The sequence below is a fragment of the Neopsephotus bourkii genome, unplaced genomic scaffold (genome assembly GCF_033783945.1).
Source record: "Neopsephotus bourkii isolate Nb327-2 ecotype Australia unplaced genomic scaffold, CSIRO-AGI_Nbou_v1 NB_318, whole genome shotgun sequence".
NCBI lineage: Eukaryota > Metazoa > Chordata > Aves > Psittaciformes > Psittacidae > Neopsephotus > Neopsephotus bourkii.
In genome coordinates, this window is record NW_026900826.1 from 8,568,446 (window position 1) to 8,593,865 (window position 25,420).

The 25,420-nt window shown below is 40.7% G+C and overlaps 2 protein-coding genes across 3 annotated transcripts in view; one reads left to right on the forward strand and one right to left on the reverse strand.

Annotated features, from left to right (window-relative positions):
* Positions 1-1,023: 1,023 nt before the first annotated feature.
* CA12 (carbonic anhydrase 12) lies at positions 1,024-24,400 on the reverse strand. Its single transcript, XM_061347673.1, has 10 exons — positions 23,888-24,400; positions 20,717-20,737; positions 15,344-15,523; positions 13,944-14,086; positions 12,434-12,529; positions 10,752-10,815; positions 10,126-10,283; positions 8,342-8,468; positions 2,294-2,378; positions 1,024-1,312 (listed from the first exon to the last, which is right to left on the reverse strand). The coding sequence occupies exons 1-10, from the start codon at positions 24,075-24,077 to the stop codon at positions 1,228-1,230; spliced, it is 1,149 nt and encodes a 382-aa protein (XP_061203657.1). The 5' UTR covers positions 24,078-24,400; the 3' UTR covers positions 1,024-1,227.
* USP3 (ubiquitin specific peptidase 3) overlaps positions 1,696-25,420 on the forward strand; it is an 82,302-nt gene continuing 58,577 nt past the window's right edge. Inside the window, exons 1-2 of one of the 2 annotated variants that reach the window (XM_061347646.1) lie at positions 1,696-1,769; positions 2,755-2,836. The gene's annotated coding sequence lies outside the window, so the exon portion shown is untranslated. Of the gene's footprint in view, positions 1,774-2,754; positions 2,837-25,420 lie in introns of both variants that reach the window. The other variant, XM_061347647.1, reaches the window with a different exon arrangement.

A 25,420-nucleotide genomic window follows, 5' to 3' on the forward strand; every position in this document is an offset into this window, starting at 1 on the left:
ATTCAGACCTGAAGTTATTTTAGGTATAAGCCTGTTCTCAATCCCTGCCTGTGTACTGAAGTACAAGCATGACAGACGCTCATTTCAGATGTCAAATTCAAGAGGAATTCTGTATGCATCTGGGGTTAGGTTGGCTAAATACTATTCTTCCTGAAGTCAATGACATTTCTCATTTGCTTCAGTAGAAACAGAAGGTTTATGCTTTTCACTTTCAAAAATGCATAATAAGACTCATGAGATTTGAAAAAATAATGTTGATTACTTTCTAATACTCAATTCAAAGAACAAAATCAGTGAAATCATCTACTGTATAATTGCAATTGTAATATATATTTTGGACGAAGCCTTGGGTGGCATGGTTTAGTGTGAGCTGTCCCTGCCCATGGCAGGGGGGTTGGAACTAGATGATCTTAAGGTCCTTTCCAACCCTAACTGTTCTATGATTCTGTGTATTCTAAAATCAGTTGATATTTCATGATTAAATGGCTTGTCTGCTTAGAAGTGACAGCAGCTGCATTATCTCCACGTCATTCATACACACACTATAAATAAGAGCAGAGTAAGACATGAACATGCTTCTCTAATTCCAGTGGCTGACCTCCATAGCAGGTTTGTGAGCTGTAGAATAACTGAAAACTGAGCTGTTCCTCTGGCAGTAGTGTTTTTTTTCAGCACTGAGTTCCTGGGTTTAAATGCCATTAACAATCCATGTGGCTCTCATTGCATTTACACTTGTCTTTTCCTCTAGTATTTCTGTTACAAAGCCAATGGTGAATGTACTAACATCATTTGCTGTGATTTTAAAAACTGAGTTCAAATTCTGATCTCCAATGCACATTGTCCTTTATCTTTATACTCATGATGCTATAGCCAGTCCCTGATTCAGCAGGGAAGAGAGCTTGTAGCTGGGTTAAGTGTCTTCAGATTTGAACACCTGTGAAAAAATCTGTGCTAAGCAAACCATAACATTGGAGTTTAAGATTAACTGTGGAATCAGTTAAAAGACCAGGACTCAGTAAGCATGTTGTGAGGAATTCAGCTCAGGAGTATTCACTGATCCTATCTCCCTGGAAAACAAGAGCACAAGGGATACAGAAAACTTGTGGCTGGTACATTTTTAGAACACTCTAGGGGCCTGTCATTAGCCAAGAACAAGAGAGATGTTCCAACAGCACAAAGTAAATCAGTGCTATGAATGAAAAGGGTCTTCTGGGACAGAGTAGGGCATCAAAGTTTGGAGATATCTTCTTCCTCCTTGTGTGTGCCTGGTTTGTAGATGACTCCTCTGTTGCATTTGCCTTCCTTTTTGCAGCTAAAATAAAACAAATATATTCAATACTTGTAATTCCAGTGAAGGAAAAGCACCATTAGTTACTTAAAATGGCCCATCATACACGCATGAGATTTTTTTCTTCTGTACTGGTGCAAATGTAACTTGTTATTACAAATATTTCAGAAGAATGCATTCTGTGAGGCAGAGTCAATGCTGATCACAAAGGGATCAGGCTGTAGGAATGTTTGTAATCTTAGTCTTTTTCCCCAGAGTTTGGCTTTGGTGGCACTCTGCTAAATGATCTCTTGTCAGTACAGATTTCTTCCCCTTAAATGATGTGACCTTTGGGAGAGGTGTTTTTTTCCTAAAACTCCATTCCCCTCTTGTTTTGCTTACTGTTCTAGGAAGAAAGGATTCAAAAAGCAATTAGGAGCAGCCGTGCTAGCAAAAAGAACAAGAAAAATAACAAATGGCAATTGAGAAACAGAAGAACGGGGTAAGTTTGTTACCGACTCAGCATGCTTGTTCTGCTCTGTCTGGAAGGGGAGTCTCATTTCCTAACTTGTGGGAACAGTCAGTACCTAGACTGGAAAGTCATTTTGTGTTCTCCCCAGTACTCACATACAATTCCCTGTTTCCTGACCTTGTATCTTTAAGGGTTTACATAAGCACTGTTCCAGTAATTATTATTTTGTGGAAAAAAGGCCTTAATATGGTTGCTTTTCACAAAACACTACTGCTCCTACAATGGCAGAATGGTGGCCACTGTGGCAATGAAGGTTGCAGCAAGTAGAGGCCTTTTAGCCATATAAAAATATTTTGATAGCAATCAAATAGAGTTGCTCTGGAATATATGATACAGGAGAAATAAAAAACAAATCAAAGCTCTTAGGAAGGGATCGTATCTTATAAAACATCAACCACTATAAAAAATTTGCAAGGTTTTGAACACACTTCTTTGTGTAAGAAACAAAATTTGGTTTGATTCTGTTCCTGTGATGTGACAGCCAGACATCTTACCTTTTCCTCTTCAGTAGGCAGAAGGCTACTGCAAGAATGATGAGCACTCCCAGAACGCAGGCTACCATAACAGAAACAACAAAACCTAGGAAAGGAGGGAAAGCATACAAACCTGTTAACTTTATTCACTTGTGAGGTTAGTTTCTGATCTGTCATAACATTTGCATTCTGCATCTGCAACTTCCCTGCAGCCTGCTCATACCACTTTGCAGTTACGGAATGGATAACTTTGCATAGATGCATATTGGAAAGTCCTGAGCCCACAGCTGTATCCACAGTTCACAATGCTGTGAATTTAGATACCCACCAAAGGCACAAAGCCAGCATGCAGGCACAGGCATAGCGAATCAGAAACTCTGTGGATTTCAATGCTCTCATGTAGACGAGAGCATAAGCAAAACTGAAGAACTAAATCCGAGGCACAGAGAATGTTAAATTTGATGCCTTTTTTTTTTTTCAAGGCAGAAGAACACTGTTGAATGTGGACAGCTGAAGAGTGATATGCTTTGCTATTGAGAACATTGCTTGAAGGCATCTAAGAAGGTAAGAATGAATTCAGCTATTAGCACGAAGAACTGAGTGATCTCATGTTTGCCTTGACATGTTAAGCTTTATCACAGTAATGCTGTCTTTGATATATATTTTTGGCAATACTGATTTTGGCCTTCCCGAAGGTCCTGAAGGTGAGCACTCTTTTCTTAACTGCCTTTTCATAATTCCTTCACCCACTGTTTGTATATTTTATCAAATGCCTGTTTTTTTTCTAAGCAACATCAGGACCTTTTCAGAGTGAAGCTGAGAGGTTTCATGTATACCATGTAAATATTTCCTCTTACTAAATCAGCTGTTGAGGAAACAGAAATGTAATACCTGGAGTTTAACCTTATTTTACACATTAGATGCTTTATTAATTTTAAGTACAACTGCATAGCAGAAACTTGCAAACCATACAGGTGAAGAAAAACTGTGTTTTAAAAAAGGGTAGGTTTTTTTAATAGTAAAGGCAGGTCAAATGGGCAACAAAATAAACCACCAAATAGATAATTGTAGAAAAAAGCTTTTAGTTTGAAGAGGAAGGGTAGGGGGCATTTCTTTCTGATGAGAAGACCTTCTTGTAAAGTGTAGTTAGATAGTATTTCAGCATGGTGCTGTAATCAAAACGAGACACCAGTTCCCATTTAACTTGTGGGCAGTGGAAGGTTTGAGCATCCTAATAAATTTCAGCTGCACACATGTGAAGCTGATTTTATTGGAATAGACTGCTGACAGGCAAGAGACATTATAAGCACATGTAAGTTTTGCTGAGTAATCCGTTAAGATTAGAGACATTTCGAAATGTGGTACTTGTTAACAGTGAGCATGAATTTAGATTTTAATCGGCATCAAAGTGTGGATGTCCGAACCCTTGGGTTGCGTTTTTGACGCACAGCACAGCTCAGTGGCCCCATCTCGTGGCATCTGTGCTCAGGTGAAGATGGCAGCTCTCGGTCTTAAAACTAAAAAGGCACAAAAGTTGCGCTGAGAACTTGCTTTATCAGGGGCCTAGCATGTGCACGACAGGATTTCATTCACAAATGTCTGGTTGCATGGTCCAAACCATGATATTAGGTATGGCCTCTCCTTCTGCTCTGTTCCTGCCTGTGGTTGCATCAGCCTGTGCATTTCCAGCAGCAACCAGGTGCACTTTAATTGTGCTTTGACAGGACCCTTAGTTTTCTCATTTTTGTTCTTGTTTTGGTTTGTTTTTCCCTTGGGGTGAGGGGCTGCACCTGTGAGGGAGCCTTTGTGACCCTGGCTGGTGGAATGTGAGATTACAGGGGTGATGAATATGTTTTTTGAAGTGGGTAGAACATTTTTCTATGGTTCACTGACAGAGTCAATGAGCTTTTGTAATTAAATGTACTTAGATTGAATGAGGCTTCTAGTAAAGTAGCACTGAGCAATGCCTTTTGTATCTGTAGAGGCCAGTTCTTGGGTGAGAACAGCAGGATGGGCAATAACCCAGATAATACAACTCTGGTAAGGCATGCCAGCTTTAAAGATATGTTGAAAATGTCTTTGTAGCTGGTGTCACCTCTGCATGGGAGCCAAATGATGTGGCTTAGCAGAGGGAGAGCCAAAGTGTATTCTTGGGTTTGGTGCTGGTTGACAGCACCAGTTTTGAGAAAGTCACATCTGGGTCAAATTTTCTGCCATAGATGGAAATAATAATGCTGATACTATTTCTGTGAAGTGTTTAGAGATTCATGGATGAAAAGCACAGTATCTGATTTTCAGTTACTGGGATCATGGATTCTAACTCTCTACCTTTTAAATATTGAGTGTGATTTACAGAGAGAGAGTAGTCAGGTGCGGAAAGGTCAGCTTAAGAAACAGATGGAAAATGGCATTTCTCACTTCTGATTGACCAGAAAAATCACTGGCTCATAGGTGCTGTTAGCAATCAGCAACAGACCCTTGCCAAGTCCACCAGGTATTGATTCTTGATAAATTGGGAGGCTAAAAAAGCATAAGTTCGGTCTCTGGGATTTCATGGTGAACTGGTCTTAAACATGAGGGAGCTGCTCACCCCAGAACTTCTGTTACTTCCGTGTTTCTGTAGCATCATTGCCATGCTGGATTGTTTGCACATGGATTTAAGAAGGACCCTACGGAGGAAGCCTTGTAGTCTCAGAAACTTAGCAGCCATATTACAAATCCCAGTTCCGCTGTTTACAATCATTGTACATAATCTAACTTGAGCAGAGATTTGAAGGGAGTTACAAAAATTGCTGTTCTGGACCCAACTAATTGTCTAGGTGGCAGCCAGTGTTTGAGATGGGGGGGCTTGAGGGAAAAGTTTTAACCCTATTCCTGGTCATATAAGAATGCCATGGGGGAGAGAGGTATTTCTAGTTGTCCAGTTCACAAAAGCTGAAGGACTGGCATGCTCTGGTTCTTCACCTTTTTCACTCTTTACCCAGAATACCTTTTCTGCAACTAATAGCAGTTTGTCATGGAACTATTAAGCGTTGTTGATGATTTGGTAAACTTGCAATTTTCTTATGTATTTTGGTTAGAATCAGCAACAAGAGAACTACTAGTGTAGTTCTCATTTTAAAATGACATTAAATTGAGGCATTGTTCTATAACCATTATTCTCTGCAAGTGGCAGACTTGGGACTTGGTAAGAGGCATGAAGATAGAATAGAAAAGTAAAACTGTGGCATTATATAGTATACAATGAGAAATCAAGAAACAGGACCAGCAAAATCCCAAGTGTGATGTTATAGTCAGAGAATTAACTTCTGTCTAATGCAGTCGTATTACAGTCAAGAAACAAGGTTTTCTCTTGTTACCAGCGTAATACAAACAAATAGTTTTCTGGGCTCCAAACATTAAACAAATTAAAATGAGAAAAGAGGTGGCTGATGAGAGTAACTTCTCTCAGCAGTAATTCAAGAGCAGAAATGGTAGCTTTAAATAGGAGACAGATATAACTAAACTAAACTAGTTTAGACTTAAATATTTAGCTATCTGCTGTTAGGAATGGGAAAGATGGTAAGATACCTTTGGCAGCAAATAGGCAAGAAGTAAATGGAGAAATTACAATGAAAGCAGAAAAATGCTTCAGCTGCTTGACTTAAAAGATCTAGTGTGGATACTTACAGAGCACTGGAGTCTCAACAGGCTTGGGGCCCTTTTTTTGAGGTATCTGGAATTAACTCATTCTTAGCTTCCAGAATGAGGATGACAGATGAAAACTGCTCAGCAATTTTGGGGGAAAGTTGGTTTTCTAGGCCTATGTTTACAAACTCTGTACAGACAGGAGGGTCCTTGAGAACCTGAGCACTTTTCAAGATGCTCAGTAAAAATGAAGTCATACAGTGAGGACTTCACTCGTAAGGTGTAACATCCTCAGCTTCTGAATCTTATGTTAAACATGTGGTCTAGTGGAAGGTATCCCTACCTATGGCAGGGGCTTGGAACTAGATGAGCTTTAAGGTCCCTTCCAGCCCAGACTATTCTATGATTATGCTGTTTCTCTGCACCTCAAAACTGGGAAGTATCCCATGTCTTCTTAAATTCTTAAATCATTGCTCCTGCTCCTGTACTGCAAGTTAAAATAGTAGCTTTTCTATTGACTAGCTTTCTGCTGAGTGTACAGAAGTGAGAAACTGAGGTATTTTGTATCCCTGAATTTGGATCCCTGAATTGGATCCCCCAAAGGCAATGTAACTGTACATTGCCTTTAGCAGCACCGTAGCCTGCTCTTTATACATCTGGTCCGTAATGCTTCTCCTGAGGACCCACCATGTTGACTGCAGATAGAATGGTTTGTAAAACGAAAGTCAGGAGATGCAGCAGTTAATGGGGTGTAGCCTTTGTCACTGGAGCTCTGCAGGTAATGGAATATACAGAGATTATACAGAGATTTAATGCAGAGCTGGAGAATGGGAATTCATGGCTTGTGGTTCAAGCCACATAGTCAGTCAGCTCTGAACTGTTAACTATTTTTCACTCCAGTAAAAAGACAGAGAAATGAAGATCTAAAACATTACAGCTCAGTGAGGGAAGCATGCTTAAGTATCAAGGGCAGTAGCATCATCATACCTACTGATGTGCAGTAATTCCAGAGAAGGCACTCAAAATAAACTTCATGGTAAAATTATGTTCCTCTTATGGGAATCTTCAGAAAGATTAAAAAATGTTTCCATGAGAATTGAAATGGCCCCAGCCACAGAATGAAATTGTCTCTGGGTTTTATCTCTAATTTGCTTCAGAGTTGCTTCAAATAACGGCCCAATGCTTCTGAAGCTCCACACCGCTCTCCTTGGGAGTTCTGTTGCAGCTAATCAGGCAAAGAAACCAGGCAACTTTTGGTGACAGATGTAAATCATCTCCGATTTCAGAGAAATGGTTTGTCTGGGATATTTGTTTTGGCTGATCTCTAATTTTCACTTTTCTCCTTTATAGCTTTGTATTAGAAAAGATGTATTATGAAAGGGACTGTCTGTGTTTTCTGTTCTTTCATCTAAACAGTGAAGAACCTAGCAGGCAAAGTTGAACTGATGTGCTAACACATTGTATTAATTTGAAAGTTTACTGCTTGGCCAATCATTTTTATAAAGTATGCTTTTTCTCTTAAAAATCTTTTATTCTGTGTTTCAAATAGCCTAGTGGCTTGCCTAAATCCATGTGCTTTAGAGTATGTGCCAGCTTCACAACTGCTTAAGAGTATTCGTTTGCAAGGCAACACAGAAATTGGAACAATACATTTGGCACATACAATATGCTCAGATGCCTTACTGTGGAGCACAGCTGAGCTTCTCGCTACAGATGCAGGATTTTGTGCACACACCCCGCCCCCCAGAAAAACCCCTATGCATTGTCATTGTGTCACACTGCATAATTAAGCCTTTAAATCAGTTTTCCTTGTAAGATGGCAAATCTTTTTGCATATGTAACACTAGAACATACAATCCAGTGTTATGAATTGTTTTAATTTGTCAAGTTTTAATTCCTCACTGGCCTCTTCTGATTCTGTGTAATTTCCCCAAAACATAGTCTCCCTGAAAGGCAAAGTTGTGATTCGCTTTGAATCTGCATAAAAACAATCCTGAAGTTGCTGAGAACCAGCAAATGTCACTGGTGAGACAAGGTCAGCTCAAGCAGGTACACTGACTGAAACAGCTCAGTGAAGTTCAGTCTCACTGAACGGAGAACTGTTTAGTGTTTGGGGTGACAGCAGATATTTCTGCTAAGCATGACAAGGCCAAACACGTCTTTGGTCTTTTATCTCCTCACCTTTGATCAGAAGGGTTGCAGGGCTTGCCTGATACCATTGTGGAAAAAAACCTTCTTATATACTCTGAATACCTAATTCTTGTACAGTTGGCCATGCAACATTGCAGTAAGAGAAGAAAAGCCAACCAAGTGAACTGTGGGGAAATAAGATTGCTGTGATTTTGTACTGATATGGCGCAACAGGACTGCCACTTCAGTGTTTCAGGTTTACACAAACCACTGTGCACTGTTTCTTTTCACAAAAGCATTCATACAACTCACCTTCACGGAATGAGATAAACACCAGTCTTTCGTGGAATTCCTGAACTTTCCGGAAGTTATCGACCATTTCCAGGGGTTCTGGGTCATCACTTTCTGTGCAGTACATGGCTGTTTCCAATGCCAGTAACTAAAAAGAGAAACACCCTGTTCAGCTCCCAGAATACAGAAAAAGCAATGCTAATGTACGATCACTGAGAGTGTATGTTTGAAATCAAAGGGGTAATCAAAGGGAAGAGGGTACAATAAGTAATACTTAAGCCATGTGTGGGCTGTGAGGCCAAATACAGAACGATATGTAAACAGTGTGGTATCTCCAAACTCATACCTGTATTTTGTTTACATCCTGGTAATCCTGCTTAGTAATTATCTGCCAGGAAAACTGCATGGTGGGGAAACATGCAACAATGTTCTCCCTAGCACAGTCTAACTCCTTAGCAGTCCTAGAAGCTACTTTATGAAGGAATTCTCTACTTTGGTAAAGACATGACCTGACAGAGTGGTGTCCTGAGTTCAGCAGCAGCAGTCATTTTTCTCTTTCTTAGTAGCTGATGCAGCGCTGTGTTTTTGACTTTCAGCCTGGGAACAGTGCTGATAACACCGATGTTTTCAGTTGTTGCTCAGTAACTTTTAGTCTGACCAAGGACTTTGTGAGTCTCATGCTCTGCCAAGGAAGAGGGGAAGCTGGGAGGAAGCAGAGACAGGACACCTGACCCAAAGAAGCCAGAGGTATTCCATACCACAGCATGTCATGGCCAGTATATAAACTGCAGGGAGTTACCCAGGAGGGCTAGATTGCTGCTTGTGTCAGGCTGGTGGTATTGGTTGGCCCGTGGTGAGCGGTTATATTCTCTTCCCTTGTTATTTCCCTTATCATTATTATTATTGGTGGTAGCAGTAGTGGTTAGTGTTATACCTTAGTTACTGGACTGCTCTTATCTTAACTAGTGGGAGTTACATTCTTTTGATTCTCCTCCCCATCCATCCAGGAGCGGGGTGCAGGAAGAAATGGGGGGAGTGAGTGAGCGGCTGTGTGGTTCTGAGTTACCGGCTGGGCTTAAGCCATGACAAGTGGACATAGTTAGAATGGACTTTCATAACAAGGAGCATACAGTAATTTAACCAGAAATTTTAATCATAACATGTTCTTCCTTTGTTTATAATGAGGGGAATCAGACGATAATGATTGGCAATTTATAGTCTATGGAAGTGGCCACGTAAGAACAAAAGAAGTTAATCGGGAGAGCACAGAAAGGTAAGTTGGAGAAAAGCTAGGAGATTCAGAATTGACAAATGACTTATCACATGCCTTTGAGAAACTTAACATCTAGCCAATCAGTCATGCCTATGTCAGTCAAGATCAAAGTAGCACTGAAATACCATGGGAATAGGGTTCAGACTTGAAACCTGGATAAAAAGCTGTAAGTGACTTATGGAATGTGTGACGGGGAATAAGGACATGGTGAAAACAGAAATTAATCTCACTTGACTGTGATTTTTTTCAAGCTGATATACTATACTACAGTATACTGTATGCAGTTGTCTGTCCTTTATTCTGGTCAACTGAAAACTGCTAACTGCAAACAGAACAGGGTAGTGATTTGTGTCAGTTCTGTGCTACTCTTCTCACTTAAAGGATTTGTGAGTCTCATGCTCTGCCAAGGAGGAGGGGAATGATCATATTTCAGTTTTACAGGAATGTAAGAGAAATCCAGGAAATGGGAATGTGTGTTGACTGTTGTTGGGCAGACACCACTCAGGAGAACATGTGCTGGGTTTAAACTTGCCTGCTCATGTGAAATTTTAACGGGGTGTCGGAAAACTGTCCAGAGAACGCTAGGGTAGCAGGGAGGAGTTGTCAGGGATCCTTCATAGCGATAGTACTCATCCAGTCTGTCAGGAAGCAGTTCTCGGATATTGAAACCAGGGACTTGGACCATCTGATCTAAAATAGGGGATTCATGTTAAATGCTGCATTGTTACTACACAGGTAGCGCACCAGTGAAGTGAATTTGCTTTTCAATAAGTACGATGCTTTCAGTCATATCAGTAGGAAAAGAAAAATACATTTTAACAGAGATGATCCCAGTTTAATCAGGAATACAGCTTTCTAGGTTTCCTCTGTACACATCATGTCTTAGATTCCAAATCAGAATTCTGTAAGATGAAGAGTGGCCATTTTAACCAAATAACACGATGTGCAAGAAATAAGACCCAGTCAGAAACACATGATGTGTGTTAGCCCTACACTCTTCACAGAAATGCACTGTGTTTTTAAGTCTTTCACAGTTTGTGAGAGATTGGCCTGGAATTTCGATTTCTGGGCTGCTTCGTCAGGTAGTTCAATTCCTCTCAGGGTGACATCTGATACTCTTGGCCATTCTAAATCCATTGCAGGCTATTAGCCACTCACCCTTGTATTTCACATTCCAGAAGTGCCTGAAGATCTTTTCATAGGATGGGTTGAAGGGCCCAATCTGTAATGAACAGATTATTAACAGCTGTGCAAATCACTGCAGGCTGAATATGAGTCTGGTTCTGCACACAGCAGGCAGTAGTATTTGACGGCCTCTATCATAAGGCAGGTGTCTCAACTATCCAGGTACTCATAAACTAGAATGGCATAAGTACTTTTCTTATGCGAAACATTAACACTACCCTCAGAACCCCAATAATGCTCTTACTCCAGAGAGCTATTAGAGCTTCTTTGTTATAATACTATCTTAGGTGCACTGTAGACCTCTTGTGTGTGCTTGAAAGGCCCTATTGCCCTTGCCTGTTCAGCATGCAATGCAAATGAGGAGAAACCAGTTTCTCTGAGAACACTGCAGGCATAAGTTCTCAACTGACAGATTTCTTGGATCATCTAGTGGTTTCTAGTCAAAGCCACATTTTTCCACCCACAAACATTTTTTAGTCTGCTGCTCCTCATAGTTCAGTAAGATAAAGAATGACACTGTTGGTTATTGCAGAGCCACTGGCAAGGGCTGTAACTCAACTACCAAACAAGACCATGCTTTTCAACTGCTACCAGCAGCTTTTCAGTCTAATAATCAATGCCTTTTTTTATTAATCCTTTAGAGCTGGTGCTTAGCAGTTCCTCTGATGACATAGTATACTGGTGTCCTTAGATCAACTGTAATGGCCACCAGCTGTCTGAAAGCTTTTCAAAGATCTAATCTCCATTGTTCCCCTATTTGATTTTTAAACACTATTACTTAGCTATAAGCAGAATCCCAGTATTATTCCCTAGCATAATACACAATACTCTGACACTTTTCACAGCTGCAACTTCCAAATGAGCTGAAATTTAACAGAAAATAGGCCAAAGTCTTAGAGCTGCTAGGAAGTGAGCTTGGATAATAGTAAGAATTGGAGAATTAAGGCTTTGTCTGCTAACTGGACACTTTCATGGTTTTCATGAAAATATGTAATCTTAGTTCTTAGTTATCTTATTGAGAAGTTTTAATCCTCAAGAAAAAGGAGAATTATATATATATACAAGCTTCTAAAAGTTTTTCTTTCAGATCATTAATCTCTTTAATTGCCTTTATGTGGGGCTTTAGTGGAGAATTTTAGAAAGCTGTCCTTCCATGATCTTAAAAAGGGCACTGAATGTTCTTGTTTACTGTAATATGTGATTCAAAGAATCTGGGAAGTTTGCAACCTGAAGACTGTGGTCAAATCCTAATTACATATAGTGGCCAAAGCCTGGGTTGTGTCTGCCTGTGTCTGCTGTCTTAAAACTGCTTTGTCCTACAATAGGCAACTTTTCAGTAATTGAAATCCACTGTTGTTTGACAGACTCTACTAATCCTTAATTTGTAAGTAAATGCAAAGATTGATGTAACATAGCTGAAGATAAGGTACTGAAAAACATGAGGAAATATTCAGAATCCCTCTTTTCTTAAAATTTATTCCTGTTTATGTATGTGCTGCTGGAATCTGGCCCTTTTCTGAAAGGGAAAAGGAAGAGGCTTGATTTAGCCACAGCACTGTTAAATAATCTAGGAAATTCGTACATTAGAGGTCTCTCTGATGGTTTAATGATGGAAAGTATATTCTAAGCCAAATAAAAAAAGGTCCTGATCCTACCTCAAAAAGAACAGCCAAAACTGCCAGTCCATCTGCTTTGTCCATCGCTGCTGTTACATCTGGATATTTCTCAGAGTTATAATGTACAATATGCAGCTACAAGTAAGAAGATAGTATGTTATGGTGACATCTGGGGCACGCTCACATTTCTGTTTCACAGCTAAAAAGGACCAGTGCAGCCATCTCAGGCTAAGACAATAGAATGTGATCCTTCACTACTTTCTGGGTGTCATGGTAAGATCTTTTTAGAGAAAGGCAGAAGGTTCTGGAACTCCCACTCCCAGCCCTGCTGCAGCTGAGTTACACCCCCCCTCCTCTACATACTGGGCAGGGGGAGAAAGAGGATCAGTCACTTCAGTTTCAAGGCATCTTGACTGCAGTACTAGGGAATTCTTCCGAACAAGTAACAGCTTGGCACTCTTGGGCTTCTCCAGTGTTTAGAATGCAAAACCTGGGGTTAAATGTAACTAGAGAAGAAATGGATTATTCCAAATAAGCAAATTATTCACTTGGAGTATTGTGTGCAGTTCTGATGTCCTCAACATAAAAAGGACATGGAACTGTGGGAACAAGTCCAGAGGAGGGCCACGAGGATGATCAGGGGACTGGAGCACCTCCCATATGAAGATCGGCTGAGAAAGTTGGGACTGTTCAGCCTGGAGAAGAGAAGGCTGCATGGAGACCTCAGAGCAGCTCCAGTATCTGAAGGGGGCCTATAGGGATGCTGGGGAGGGACTCTTCATTAGGGACTGTAGTGATAGGACAAGGGGTAACGGGTTAAAACTTAAACAGGGGAAGTTTAGATTGGATATAAGGAGCAAGTTCTTTACTGTAAGGGTGGTGAGGCACTGAAATGGGTTGCCCAGGGAAGTTGTGTATGGTCCACCATGGCAGTGTTCAAAGCCAGGTTGGACAGAGCCTTGGGTGGCATGGTTTAGTGTGACGTGTCCCTGCCCATGGCAGGGGGGTTGGAACTTGATGATCTTAAGGTCCTTTCTGACCCAAACTATTCTATGATTCTATGAAATTATTCTGATTTCTCTTTTAATAATTTTGGGGTAAATACCTGATGGGTATGGCTTTTCAAAATCTCTTCACAAATCCATAATTTAGGATTGTAAAGAACAAATGGTTCTTCACTGAATAGAAGAAGGTGAGTAAAAGCAAAAGCAATGTCATGCAGCTAAAAGGTACACACGGTTTACAGAGAAGAGCCAAGGTGTTGAGTGTCTAGCAATTTGCTTGAAATTACTCAAGTGACCCAGTGCTGGCCCTGAGTTCAGAACCTGAATTCTAACTCCCTGACTTTTGGCATATTCAGGAAAGTATGTCAGGGTCCATCCTTTTTTGCAATGCAAAATGTGTTTCTTAGTATATACCCAGGTCATAAATACTTGGATTACATGTATATGGCTTTTACAGTCATATGCCCAAGTTACAGTTCCCACTTTGGGACAGTGGGACCTGCCCAGCTGCCTTTGTTTCTGTCCCTGATCTGAGCCTGGCTTACCTCTGCTGCAAAGTGCTTCCCACTGACTGTGTGCTCTGAGCCTTCTGACTTGTTTCTGTTTCCCCAGTGGAGGTGAAGTTGAGATGCTGTATATTCAAACGGGAGGTTTCTGATGTACATAGTAGGCAACAGGTACATTTTCACTGTAAGCAGACCAAAACCAAATGGAAGCAAATGATACCACAGCTTTCAAGCACAGGGCAAATGTATGTTTGTCTAAGTATATTACATATGGAATATGAACAAAGCAGATTCTTCACTCATATCCATCTCAGTCTGTGGTAGGAGATAAACACTTCAAATTGTCTTTAACCCTTTCTAGGTAACTCAGGAGAATTTATACCCTTTTTCTGTTTTCTTAAAACTAGGAATTGAATGTGGTATCACCACAGTACTAAGTATCCTTACTGATTTATTCTCTAGCCATAAGAGAATATAGCAGCAGATGTGGCAATGATCACTTAGAGGCTAATTTTTCATCACTCAGAGCAATTCAGGTTTGTATCTGAGTGAGGTTACTAGCATGGGTCACATGTCCCCTGCTTTCTAGGGCATTGACCTTAGAAGTAAATTCCCCTTTTTACTGAGGGGGGTGATGTATTTTAGTTTTGGCTTACATTAGGAAACTGTTGAACTTCTTAGGGGGAAGATCTAACAGTGTTAGTGATTTATGAGAGGCCTGTATGAGGAATATGCTTATACCTGTGTGACTGTGAGGGACAGCCTCTCAGTATTCTTTTGTCTCCAGTTGTTATCTGGCACAGCTAAAGTCCACAAGGAGAATGTTTCCTTCTCTGCCTATTGCCTGTCACATCAGCCTAATGCATTCAGCTGTGACAGTCCAGTCTTTTACTCAGGACTGAGAAAAGCTCTTAGGAAAAGAAGGTTCACAAGGAAAGGGTGTTCCAGCCATTCCTAGTCTAGAGCAACCTAGTTTTGATGGAGAAATTGATCAAGAGGAAAACCAGTAACTGTGCCCTAAGAGGTTGGCCCATACTGAAGAATGGGTTTATGGTGGTGTACAGAGCAGGTTTACCCCACTGAAGGAGTGAGAAAAAAAGCAATGTTTGTGTGTTGTATCTTTCAACCAAGTGTGCCAGAGAAGAGCAGAGGTAGAGGCCATTTTATAACACAGGTTCTTTTGATGCTTATGCAGTAGAGGAGGGTACAAAGAAGGAGGGTCTTATAACTGTTCTTATTTCTATGTCTTCAAATGTTTCAGGAAGGAAGAAAAAATGCTCTGTAGATGTAGGTATGCTGATGTAAAGCCTTCATCATTACAGCTTAATTTCATCTCATAAGCAAAGTAGTTCACCCATGAAATAAAAAAAATCACAAGCTTCAGCAACTCTTTTTCTCTCTTTCCTTCACAATCCCATGCTGTCATTGAGCTTCCTTACCTGAATGACCATTATTGATCAATGTAAACTGGTCAGTGGAGGACACATTATAGCCTATGAATTCTAAAGGTAAGAGATTAGAATCATACTGGAGAATATCTTTGTGAAAATCTATTGGTGACTGGAATATTCCTCCACAAAATGGGTATTTCTTTGGCCAGGCCTTCTCTCCATCAGGACCTGTATAAATTAACAAAAAGACACATTTGTCAAGCCTTAACCATGCAATTAATGTAAAACCTCCCCTGTTTCAGCCTTCACCCAGAATTTGGAAAAGCAGCCTTTTCTGAATTGTTTAGGCACAAGCATGACAAGTAGAGTTTGGATCTGTGGCAGTATTTGTATTATTTACTGACATGAATTACTTTTCCCCATGGAAGTAACAGGCATATGCAGCAATGCCAGCCTTTAAAAGAGCACTGCTGAAAGAAGTGACTTGATGTTGACAGAAGAAAGTTTCCATCTTTTTCACTGCACAGAAAACTAGACCAGAATGGGCTTTTCCTTACCATACAAGCTGAACATCTAGCAACACTGAATAACACGCAGTGAAAAGCTAACATGCGAAAATGGAAGGTGTTACAATAATTTGACCTGCAATAACTTGCTCAAGCTCTGGTGAAATCTTTCATCACAGTCTTCTGCCCTAGGTAGGAACTACAAAGAATAGATAATATCAAGAGGTTTTTAATTGTGCCTTATATTTACTTACACATTAATAGCTAGCAGCTGTTCATCAGCTCTAAATTGAGACCATTTGGATTTAAATACAAGAAGAGATACTTGCAACTTGTGTTTCAACTTGACTCTGAAGATTCATCATGATTCTTCCTAAGGCAGGAAGGTCTTTTGGGATCACCCAGCCTAATCTGTGTAACACAGGCCATTGGACCTCCCTGGATTAGTTTCTGCTTCACTGAAGTCATATTCTTCTGAGGGGAAAAAAACATCTACTCTTCCTTTAAGCATTGCAGATAAAAGATATTTCATTAATGCCCAGTGGATAATTACTTGCTTTGCACTGTGAGTTTGTCTAGGTTTGACTTCATTTAGATAGTGATTGCTTTTAGTTCTTTTCTTAGAAATCGAAGAGCCTCCTGTTAACATACTTTTGTTTCTCATTGAAGTACTTATAGAGGACATAGTTTCTCACTTCTCTTCAACTAAATAGATTGAGTTCCTTGAGTCTTTGGTTAGAAGGCTTCTTTTCCAAACCTGTAATATTTCTTGTGGCTTCTTTGAAGTATGACATCTTCCATGAGTTGTGACTGCCAGAATCTGTGTTAGATTGGGCCATCAGTAGCAAAGCAAGTTCAGATCTTTTCTGAAGGAAAATTATCAGTCAGGAGATGTTGTTAGAGCCTCATTTTTTTGTATGAAAAACAGTTTCCAAGGGTATAGATAGTGGAGGTGAATCTGACTTAGTGCATGTCACAGAACTGGCAAGTTAAGTTCAACGGCAGACTTACTTCCTTCTTAAAGCTCTTTAAAATTATTCAAGACATAGATGAGTACATGACATTGTTTGCAGTCTGGATACTCAGACTCAGTGCTTTTCAGTGTAAACAGGTCTTGACATTGCTTTAACTTACATCTTGGACTCCATTTTGCTACCAATCACATTAATTTCTCTCCTCTTAGATCTTCATGGTACTATCTTAAAGTTATGGAAATTCTTTTTAAAAGCTAACAAATGTAGAAGATGGTGTTCTATCCTTTCCATATGTTTTTGGCAAATAACAGATCCATTCAGAGGAGCATGAATTCTGTACTATGGGATATACATACTTGAGAATATTTCCCAGGAAAATACGTATCAGGATATACAAGAAAGTTATGGTTTCTTGAGGTTGAAACGTGATGTATAAGACGATGACACAGAAATACAACACTTTCCAAGAAGCCAAGGCTACAGCAGCATCAGGAAAATTGGTGAGAAGCCTTTGTTATAGAAAGACTTCAGAAATTTTAAAGGGTTTGAGGTTTCTGTGCACTGCTAAGATAGTGAGTTTGCAAGAAGATATGTACTACATATCATAGGTCTGGAGACTTCATAATTAAATAGGTAATTTTTAACTGATGCATAAAATAGAAGTCTAGTCCCAGCCAGTGGAAACCATGTCATGAAGTACCTCTCACTTTTGCTGAATTGAATGCCCTTAGGAGTTGGCAGCAGAGTATGGGAACTTCCACACCAACATCAGCAGTCGAGAGGGGAAAATTCTGTCTTTTCTATAAAATGCTGTAGTTACTGAAGTCTTCAGGTACCTTGACCCTTACTAGCAGTTACCCTTTCCTTGACATAAATCTGCTGCTCCATTCACAGGTCTCTAAACTACAGCAGTTTTTGCTTGTTTCTCACTCCTGCTCAGTTGAAAAAAAAACCCCAACAACCAATCCAAACAGAAAAAAAAAACTTTTTTTGGTACAAACCAGTTTTCCTAGAAATTCTGCCTTTTGTCATGTAGTCTTCCTGATTTCAGTGCCACAAAATTCCTGTCTCAAAAGAGCTGAGCTCACTGCAGCTTGGATTTGCATATGTGAAATTGAGATTTCCATGGTAGATAAACCACACAGCTGGAAGGCATTTCTCAGCTGGCTCTGTTGAAAATGAATGATTGATTGTGAACTAGATTTTCCTTTTTCTGTGCCAGCACATTCAAATAAATACAGTGGAAATCACATTGCGTTTACAAAGACTCTGTCTGATCACTGTGAATAAAGAATAGCATGTGAGTGTATTAAGACTGGCCTGTACTACAAGTCTCAAAAGGTATTAACATAAGAAGCATTGCAAAAATATCTTAGTAGTTAATTTCTTCCTTTTGTGATCACAACTGTGACAAAGGGAAAGACCCAGGCAGCTCAGGTGGTGTCTGCTGCTCTGAGGATCCCATGCCCCTGTCATGCTGTAAATAACCCTGAGCCTGGCTGTGCTCTCATGGCTGTTTCTGTAAGAGATGTCTGTAAATAAAGCAGTGGTAGTTCTTTGGATAGTCTTGCTGCCCAGGTGCAGTGAGCTGAGCAAAATACTCTCGGAGCCATGGCTGCGTCTATCCATTGGATTACCTCCCTTCGTAGCCTTTAGCTTCCCATGCCTAAGCTTGAAGCCAGCCCCACAAGCCCTAGCACTGCTGGGTGATGCAGGACAGATGTTCCTCTAAGAACAACAGTGGTGTCTGCTCCCAGGATTTATACATTGGCTGACTTTAAAAAAGAAGGAAACAGGCCTATGAGACACCAGTGTTACCAGCAGACTTTGCTTGAGCAGAAGAATATTCATGTTGCTCATGCTTCTCACTTGAGTGTCCGAGTTCTTTAAACTAATGTAGTAAAATGTTCTGGGTCAGTAACGTGGGGAACAAATGTCTGTGGTATTTTTGCAGGCAGGCAGAGTGCTCTGCCCTGTTCTCAGCCAGCTGAAAGCTGTATACATGCTGTTAGCCCAGGGCTGAGTTAGCAGTGAAGGATGAGGGTCCAGGCTCCCTGCCACAGTAACATGGCTGCATGCAAGAACATTTTGCTCAGAGCACAGGCAGAGCTCAGTTATATCATTCTGTGTACTCATAGCCACTACGTATATATCTTCCCTGTGCTTGTCCAGAGGGAAGCTTGTGAAATAGAGGGCTTGCCAAGGGCTGTAGCTGTCTCTGCTACTCCATTCAAGTGCTGCATGGGAAATATTGGGCATGTTCTGGTGTATTTGCTAAGGCTGGCATTTCCTAAGGGGAAGTGGAGGGGTCTTAGCACAGGTTCTCAGCACCTCACTGAACTGGAATATTTGGCAACAGTAAAACTAAAGAGTTTGCACGTTCGGTTAGCCTGACATCTAGTACCAACAATTCTTGTGTTTGTGTTGTAGCACGTGTGTGTGCATGTTAGTAATTCCTTTGGCACTATTACTTTAAACTTGACTGTAAAGCTAGTTTTCTCCATTGTAGCTGCTTGTCCACTCTCAGTGAGTGATTCTGGCTCTTTCATTTCATTCCAGCCTTCTTACATTACAGAAGCAGAAAGCCACAATCCAAAGAATTGAAGCCCACCTCTCCAATTCTCCCAATTCTCTTCAGGCCTGCACTTCCCAGCCACACAGTGACATTGCCAAAAGCTGCATACATGTGCTCTCCTGAGCTGTCGGGCATCAGAACAACTCTTTTAGCTCTTTAACTAAGATAACATTCTTTCTATGATACACTTCATACAGTTTGTACAAAAGGTGAAGCAGCCCCTCAGAGGACACAGAGCAAGCCTATGTCAGAGCAGGAATTGATGAAGTTGGTCACTGAGGATAGCATACTCTGAAATAAACACTGGTACCCAAAGTCCTGGAAAGGGAGAAGTAACTGATTTAAAATAAGTGTTACCCTAGGAGGGAGGACAAAACTTTCACTTTGATGGTAGTAAAGCAAGTTTTGCTTTCCTTACTACCCAGCAGGGTTAGGTTCATCTGGTGGCTGCTGGCAGGGTGGAAAACCCTGGCTTTTGTTATTCAGACTGTGTCAAGGTTTCTTTTTTCCTAATGAGAATGTGAAGTGTATGCATGCATACTGGCACTTAGATTAATACCTATAGACAGGCAGCTGACAGTTTTCCTTTTGCTTATGTGAAGCAAGTCAGGTAAACTGGAGCACAGCCAAAGGGAGTAGTTACTAGCAGCAAGTTGAACCTCAGAGGTTCTTTGTGTTGTCTTGGAGCAGCACCAAAGGCTTAAGAACAAGAATTTTTTGCTGAGATTCTCAGTGCTGCCTACATTTCTGTGGGCATGTAAAACACTACTCTGAATGAGGAATAACAGGCCAGATGATTTGATCACTTGAAAGAAAATCTCTAGATAATTCTTCCTGAGCAGCCATCAGATCCTTCTGGGTTAGTAGCTGACTGAAAGGACTGTTGTACAATATAGCACTGCTTTCCTGAGTATGATTTATCCTACTTGTGAGTGCTGGGGTTTTCAGGATGCTGAATCTCCAGTAATGCAGTACAGGTGATTTGCTGAACTCTGATTCTACTTAAAAATTAAGATCCATCTGGGTAGGGAGAGGTATGTTCTCTGCAGAACCACGCTGAAATGTGCTGCCAGTCTGTGACTGCTGGGGATAGAGAGGCCTTTGGGGAGCTACTGCAGTTGTGGAGCCAATCTTTTCCTGCTGCAGTTCCTGTTGCTTTGTAAGGCAATTCAAAATGCTATAACTGACTCTCAGTCACCCAGATATGAAACCTGATGGCTGAATAACAGATTTCAAGACAATGGGACAGATCCAAACCTGGATAAAGGTAGTGAACCAAGTACGTTCTCACCAGAATACATTTGGCATGTTGTCATTAAAACACAGAGCAAAGCCATTACTTACAAACAAATTAGTTTGTACTTACCAATATAAGACCATTTTGACCCTGTTTAAAGACAAAGGAAATATTACTATGAATATTTGAAATTGATCTTAGTCTACAAAGAAACAAATTGCCACTTAAACCCATGTACTGAATTTTGCAATACTTTGAACTGTCTGTCCCCAAATGTTGAGCAAAACGCAGACACTTTCAAAGATCATGAACACTTCTCACCCAAGTTATAATTATCGCTGTGTTCCTGCCCATAGGGGTGACTTTCTTGTGGTTACTTAAATGCTGGAGTGAAACTTCTGTTGGCTTTCTGGTGATGTGGGTTTTGGGTGTTTTTTTTTGGTGGGATAGCCACAGGCTCGGTATGTAGGCACATCCCTGGTATTTTTCCAGTCAAGAAACTTAAGGAATATAAATGGGGTGTAGCTATAATGATCCCCCTCATGCCTAGTTGGGGAGTTTAAAAACCATCAGTGGGCTTCCAGTCGCTATAGCCATTTCTGTACAGGGGCTCTGGGACTGGCCAGCTGAAACAGGAATAGATGTACATCAAAGAAAGGGAGTATGATCCACGAACCCATATAACTCAGAGAATCCTGGGGGGTGAAGTGAGTGTTAAAATGACCAGTACCCATCCATGGTTTAAGGAAGTGAACTTGGGACAGTGTCTTTGCTTGTCTTTGGAAATGTCTTGACTTATTAAATGCTCCTTTTATTTTTTTCTGGTCCTCAAACCTACCTAGTCATTCAGCTTGCTGGGTAATTGCAGGTGCTTGTCCTGACAGACCTGCACAGTTTTGGCTGTCAGGATAATGGATATCTTTACTCTCTGCAAATTCTATTTAATTTCTGCTTAGAAAACAATCCTGAATTACAGGTCTTGCAAACACTCAGAGTGCCCATGTGTGTATGCATGCAGGCAGGCAGGTATCTATCCTTACATGCACGTGTCTGCTCAGTATGTGATCCTTGGCTGCATTTCTGGTACTTTGGAGTGTGGTCACAGATACAGTTCTTCTTCAAAGAATGTTATGTGAAATATTTGGGATTAATTCATAGGGATGTGCAAAACATCTGCTCTTAGCTCTTTTGTAGTGATAGGTGCTGGGGACACTGAGCTCTCTGATTTCCAGTTCATTAGGACCAGTGTGTCTTGTTCTTTTACACTGGAATTCTCAAAATGAGGTCTGTGTAATCATCCTGGCTCACATCCCCATGTTCCTCATGTAGAAGAATTTGTGCACTGTCTTATATTTCAAGATGAGAAACCTCCTTCTCCTCTCCCCTTCTCTCTGATTTGTTTTTGGGGTGCTTGTGCCCAGTGGTCAGCATGTTCTGTAGGTAAAACTTGCATGGAGAAAGCAACTGACTGTCAGCAGGTTTTAGAAATTGCCACATCCTCAGCTGAACCAGGTTTGAAAACACAGTGGCTTAACTAGAGCAGCTACTCTTTGCTCGTGGTCCTACTTCCCATTAAAATGTGTGTAAAGTGTCAAAACGATGATTTTTTTTAAATTCTAGAGCAACCTTTAAACAGTCAATTTCAAATATTTTCAATATTTTGGGGATTTATGGCAATTGAAATAAAAATAAATGAAAGCTTCAAGTCTTTTGCCAAGTGAAATCTTCCTTAGCTTAAGAGCGTTTTGATGCTCTGCAGTTCACTACCATTGTGACTTTACTGATGAGCTCAGTAACAGCAACAAGCGTAGGTAGGGCTGAGGCACATTTAATGCTTATTTCATCCACCTCAGATCAGGAGATGAATAGATGTCAGAATCTTCTTGATTTTGCCTGAATAAACATGTAGAGCTGCCATCCTCAGACTCTGAACAAGGTTGCATTACCCTTATTCTTCTTGATACTGAAATGAGGATGAGGCAAACTGTCACACAGGCTCACAGATTTGGAGGAGAGCCAACAGATGTCTGATTCACATCTAAAAGGGATCACAACTATCAATAGCTCTGTACCTGTAACCACTCTCCTGCCTTTTTGTTCATGTTAGGGTGAGTGCTGATGAGTAACACAGTTACGTATCTCTGCATGGCAGAAGAGATTTCCTAGAGACAGTGTATCTGTGTTTCATCGATCAACCTGCAGGGAACCAATACATTTCCAGTGTCACTGGGTTGCTGGGAAAGTGATGTTAGTTTAGTTGTGATAATCTATGTTAGTTGTTTTTCTGACTTGGGAAGATGTCAGGGACAGGCAAATGCTATAGCTCTTGCCATTTCTTGGTACTGGGGTTCTTAATTCTAAAATAGGGATTCTCCAGCATTCCCTTCAACATGCATTGTAAGATGTATCTTTTCAACGCATCTTTCCCTTCTGAATCTTGAGTTGTCAGGGAAAGCCCCTGGAAAGCACCCAGCTTTATTTGTTATTCTGGAGAGCTCCAAGGTGTAGGAACCTCTGCCCTTCAGGTGGGAGATTCTGCTAGAGAATGTAGCCATTTTTCAGAGGAGATATGCTCACAGTAAGAAGGGTTCCTTGGAAGTCTGAATCACACCTCTCTTGTAGCTCATGTGAAAACCCCAGTGAACTCTTGTCTTGGCACAGCTCTGCATGAAGCTGACAGCTCTGGATTACACTTGAGCCTTCAGGATTTTTGTCATATAAGTACACATGCTGAGTAAGTCTTCTCACACAACGTTTTACAATGATTCTCCCTTATAGCCTGTAATCAAACTAGGTGGATTATAATTAGCTTGAATGGATTAAAATTGATTATAATTGCTTGAATAAATGAACATTAGCTCTTAAAAAGAGAGCGAGGAACGCTAACCTTGTGAAACTTAAATATAAGAGAATGAGGTCTAGTATATGGGGTGCTTCACAGGGATTGTATTATTTTTCCTCTGAGGGCAGAGGGAAAGGTGTGATGCTTCCACTACTCTGAGAAGGGCCAGTCTGCTTCATTCTGTGAGAAACAGAAAGATCACAAAGCAAGGCACACTGAGCATGCAAGAGGTCTGTAACACAAACTACATCAGAGGACAAATTTCTTTTTCCTGTATATATCAGAATACCTATTATGAGAAATCGAAACAAGGATACCAACTCCAAACAACTCCAGTCTACAACAGTATACAACTTTAAGCATGCTATTGAAATAGTAATAGTAGATGCCTGTTTTCTGCATACAGTAGCTGCCCTAAGTTACAAGCAACAATAAAAAAGAAAGCTGAAAGACTTTACCATTCAATGGAGCTTGCATTGAGACTGGTGTCTTTAGGAAGAAAATAAGCACAGCAGCAACTGTGACTACACTGAAGCTCTTGGCTGACATCTCAAGGAAAGACTTATAATATTCTGACAGTTCACAAGTTCCTCTGCGGTCTGAAGAAACTCCCTTGTAGGTATGTGGCAAGTAGCAGAATGCACGCATACAGAGGTGCTGCTGAAGAAGAGCTTCTGCTCGTCTCTCCCCTTGTGTCTCTCCTTGCTTTTAGGACTGCTTTTTATAAAGCTCCTGAGACTCAACCCAAAACAAATGATGTAATCAGACCTGCCTCTAGGTCACAGCACCCTCTGAAAACTGATCATATCCTTCACTACTTCAGCTGTAGTGAACTCCTCACAGGGCAGACTCTAGCTCTTAGAGAGAGCATTTAAATATGGGACTGCAAAAATTATTTAGCAGACACACAAATGCTTAAAAAAGCTGTCTTCTTACAGGCCGTACCACAGCAGAGGTTTTCCAGCCTATTTCAGAGTGTCTCCCTCAATTCCCATTTTTGGATCGGTGTCATTTAGCATAATAACTGAGCGACCATGGACACTTCTGACAAAACCCATCCAACTTGTCAAGAAGGGATATTTTTTTTTAAGCTCTTGGAACTGGGAGAACCCATGAAGCTGAGAGGAGGGAAAACTCATCACAAAACAGCCCAGAGTCTAATGTTATGTTCAGGACATGCATGGAGAAGGGTAGAGGAGCACAGGGCCTCTTCTGAGGGTGACTGAGGAAGAACCTCTAAAACTGAGTATACCATGAGGTATATATATATATATATACTGAAGAGAAGGTGGGATTGGAGAGCCTGTTAGGTTTAGATGAGTACTTTATTAATTGTTACTAACTGCTTACTACATCTCGGTAACAGCTTTGAAGCATGCATTAATTTTGATTGCAAGCTTTATTTTCAGCATCTTTATTTATCACCTGCTTTTTCATTGCTCAGTGTTATCAGACTTGCTCATTTTTTCCTACCATAATTTATGAGGATGATAAAGGGAAGTTGACTGGAGCATGGCTAACTTCAGTTTATAGATCCCAGGTACGGACCTGCTGTAGAGGTTGATTCTGACCTGCTGCTGCAGCTCATCTGTAGCTCCATCCTCTCAAGTTAGGCTGCAGAGAGCAGCAGCAACTAATTCATGTCTTGTAGCTTTTGGGAAGCAGCTGTGGTTGAGCACAGGTCCTCACTCATACTTCTCCTTAGTATTTTGTAAACCTAGATTGTAATTCTGCTTGTTTTGGTTCAGCCAGATGTAATCTAACATGAGCTATAGTGAAAATGTTTTTAACATGGCTTTTTAATTGCCGTTGTCTAAAAAACAAGGATGCTGTCTGCCACGTTTGTACAGAGAGGCATGCTGAGTGTGTGGAAGCATTTGATCTATCAGTACGTGGTTGCTGTGGCATGCAGGATCTTCTGTAACCTGCTGCAGTTTGGGGAATAGAATTTTGTAGGTTGCTGTAGAAGAAATTGTTCTGTCAGCAGCCTT

What these genes read in the sequence shown, in the direction of transcription:
- CA12 (XM_061347673.1), bottom strand. Translation starts at nt 24,077, where the DNA reads ATGCGTGCATTCTGCTACTTGCCACATACCTACAAGGGAGTTTCTTCA. An exon ending in GGAAGCACTTTGCAGCAGAG is followed by an intron (nt 12,530 to 13,943) that starts GTAAGCCAGGCT and finishes TCTTACTTGTAG; the next exon opens with CTGCATATTGTACATTATAA. An exon ending in CTGGAATGTGAAATACAAGG is followed by an intron (nt 10,284 to 10,751) that starts GTGAGTGGCTAA and finishes CCCCTATTTTAG; the next exon opens with ATCAGATGGTCCAAGTCCCT.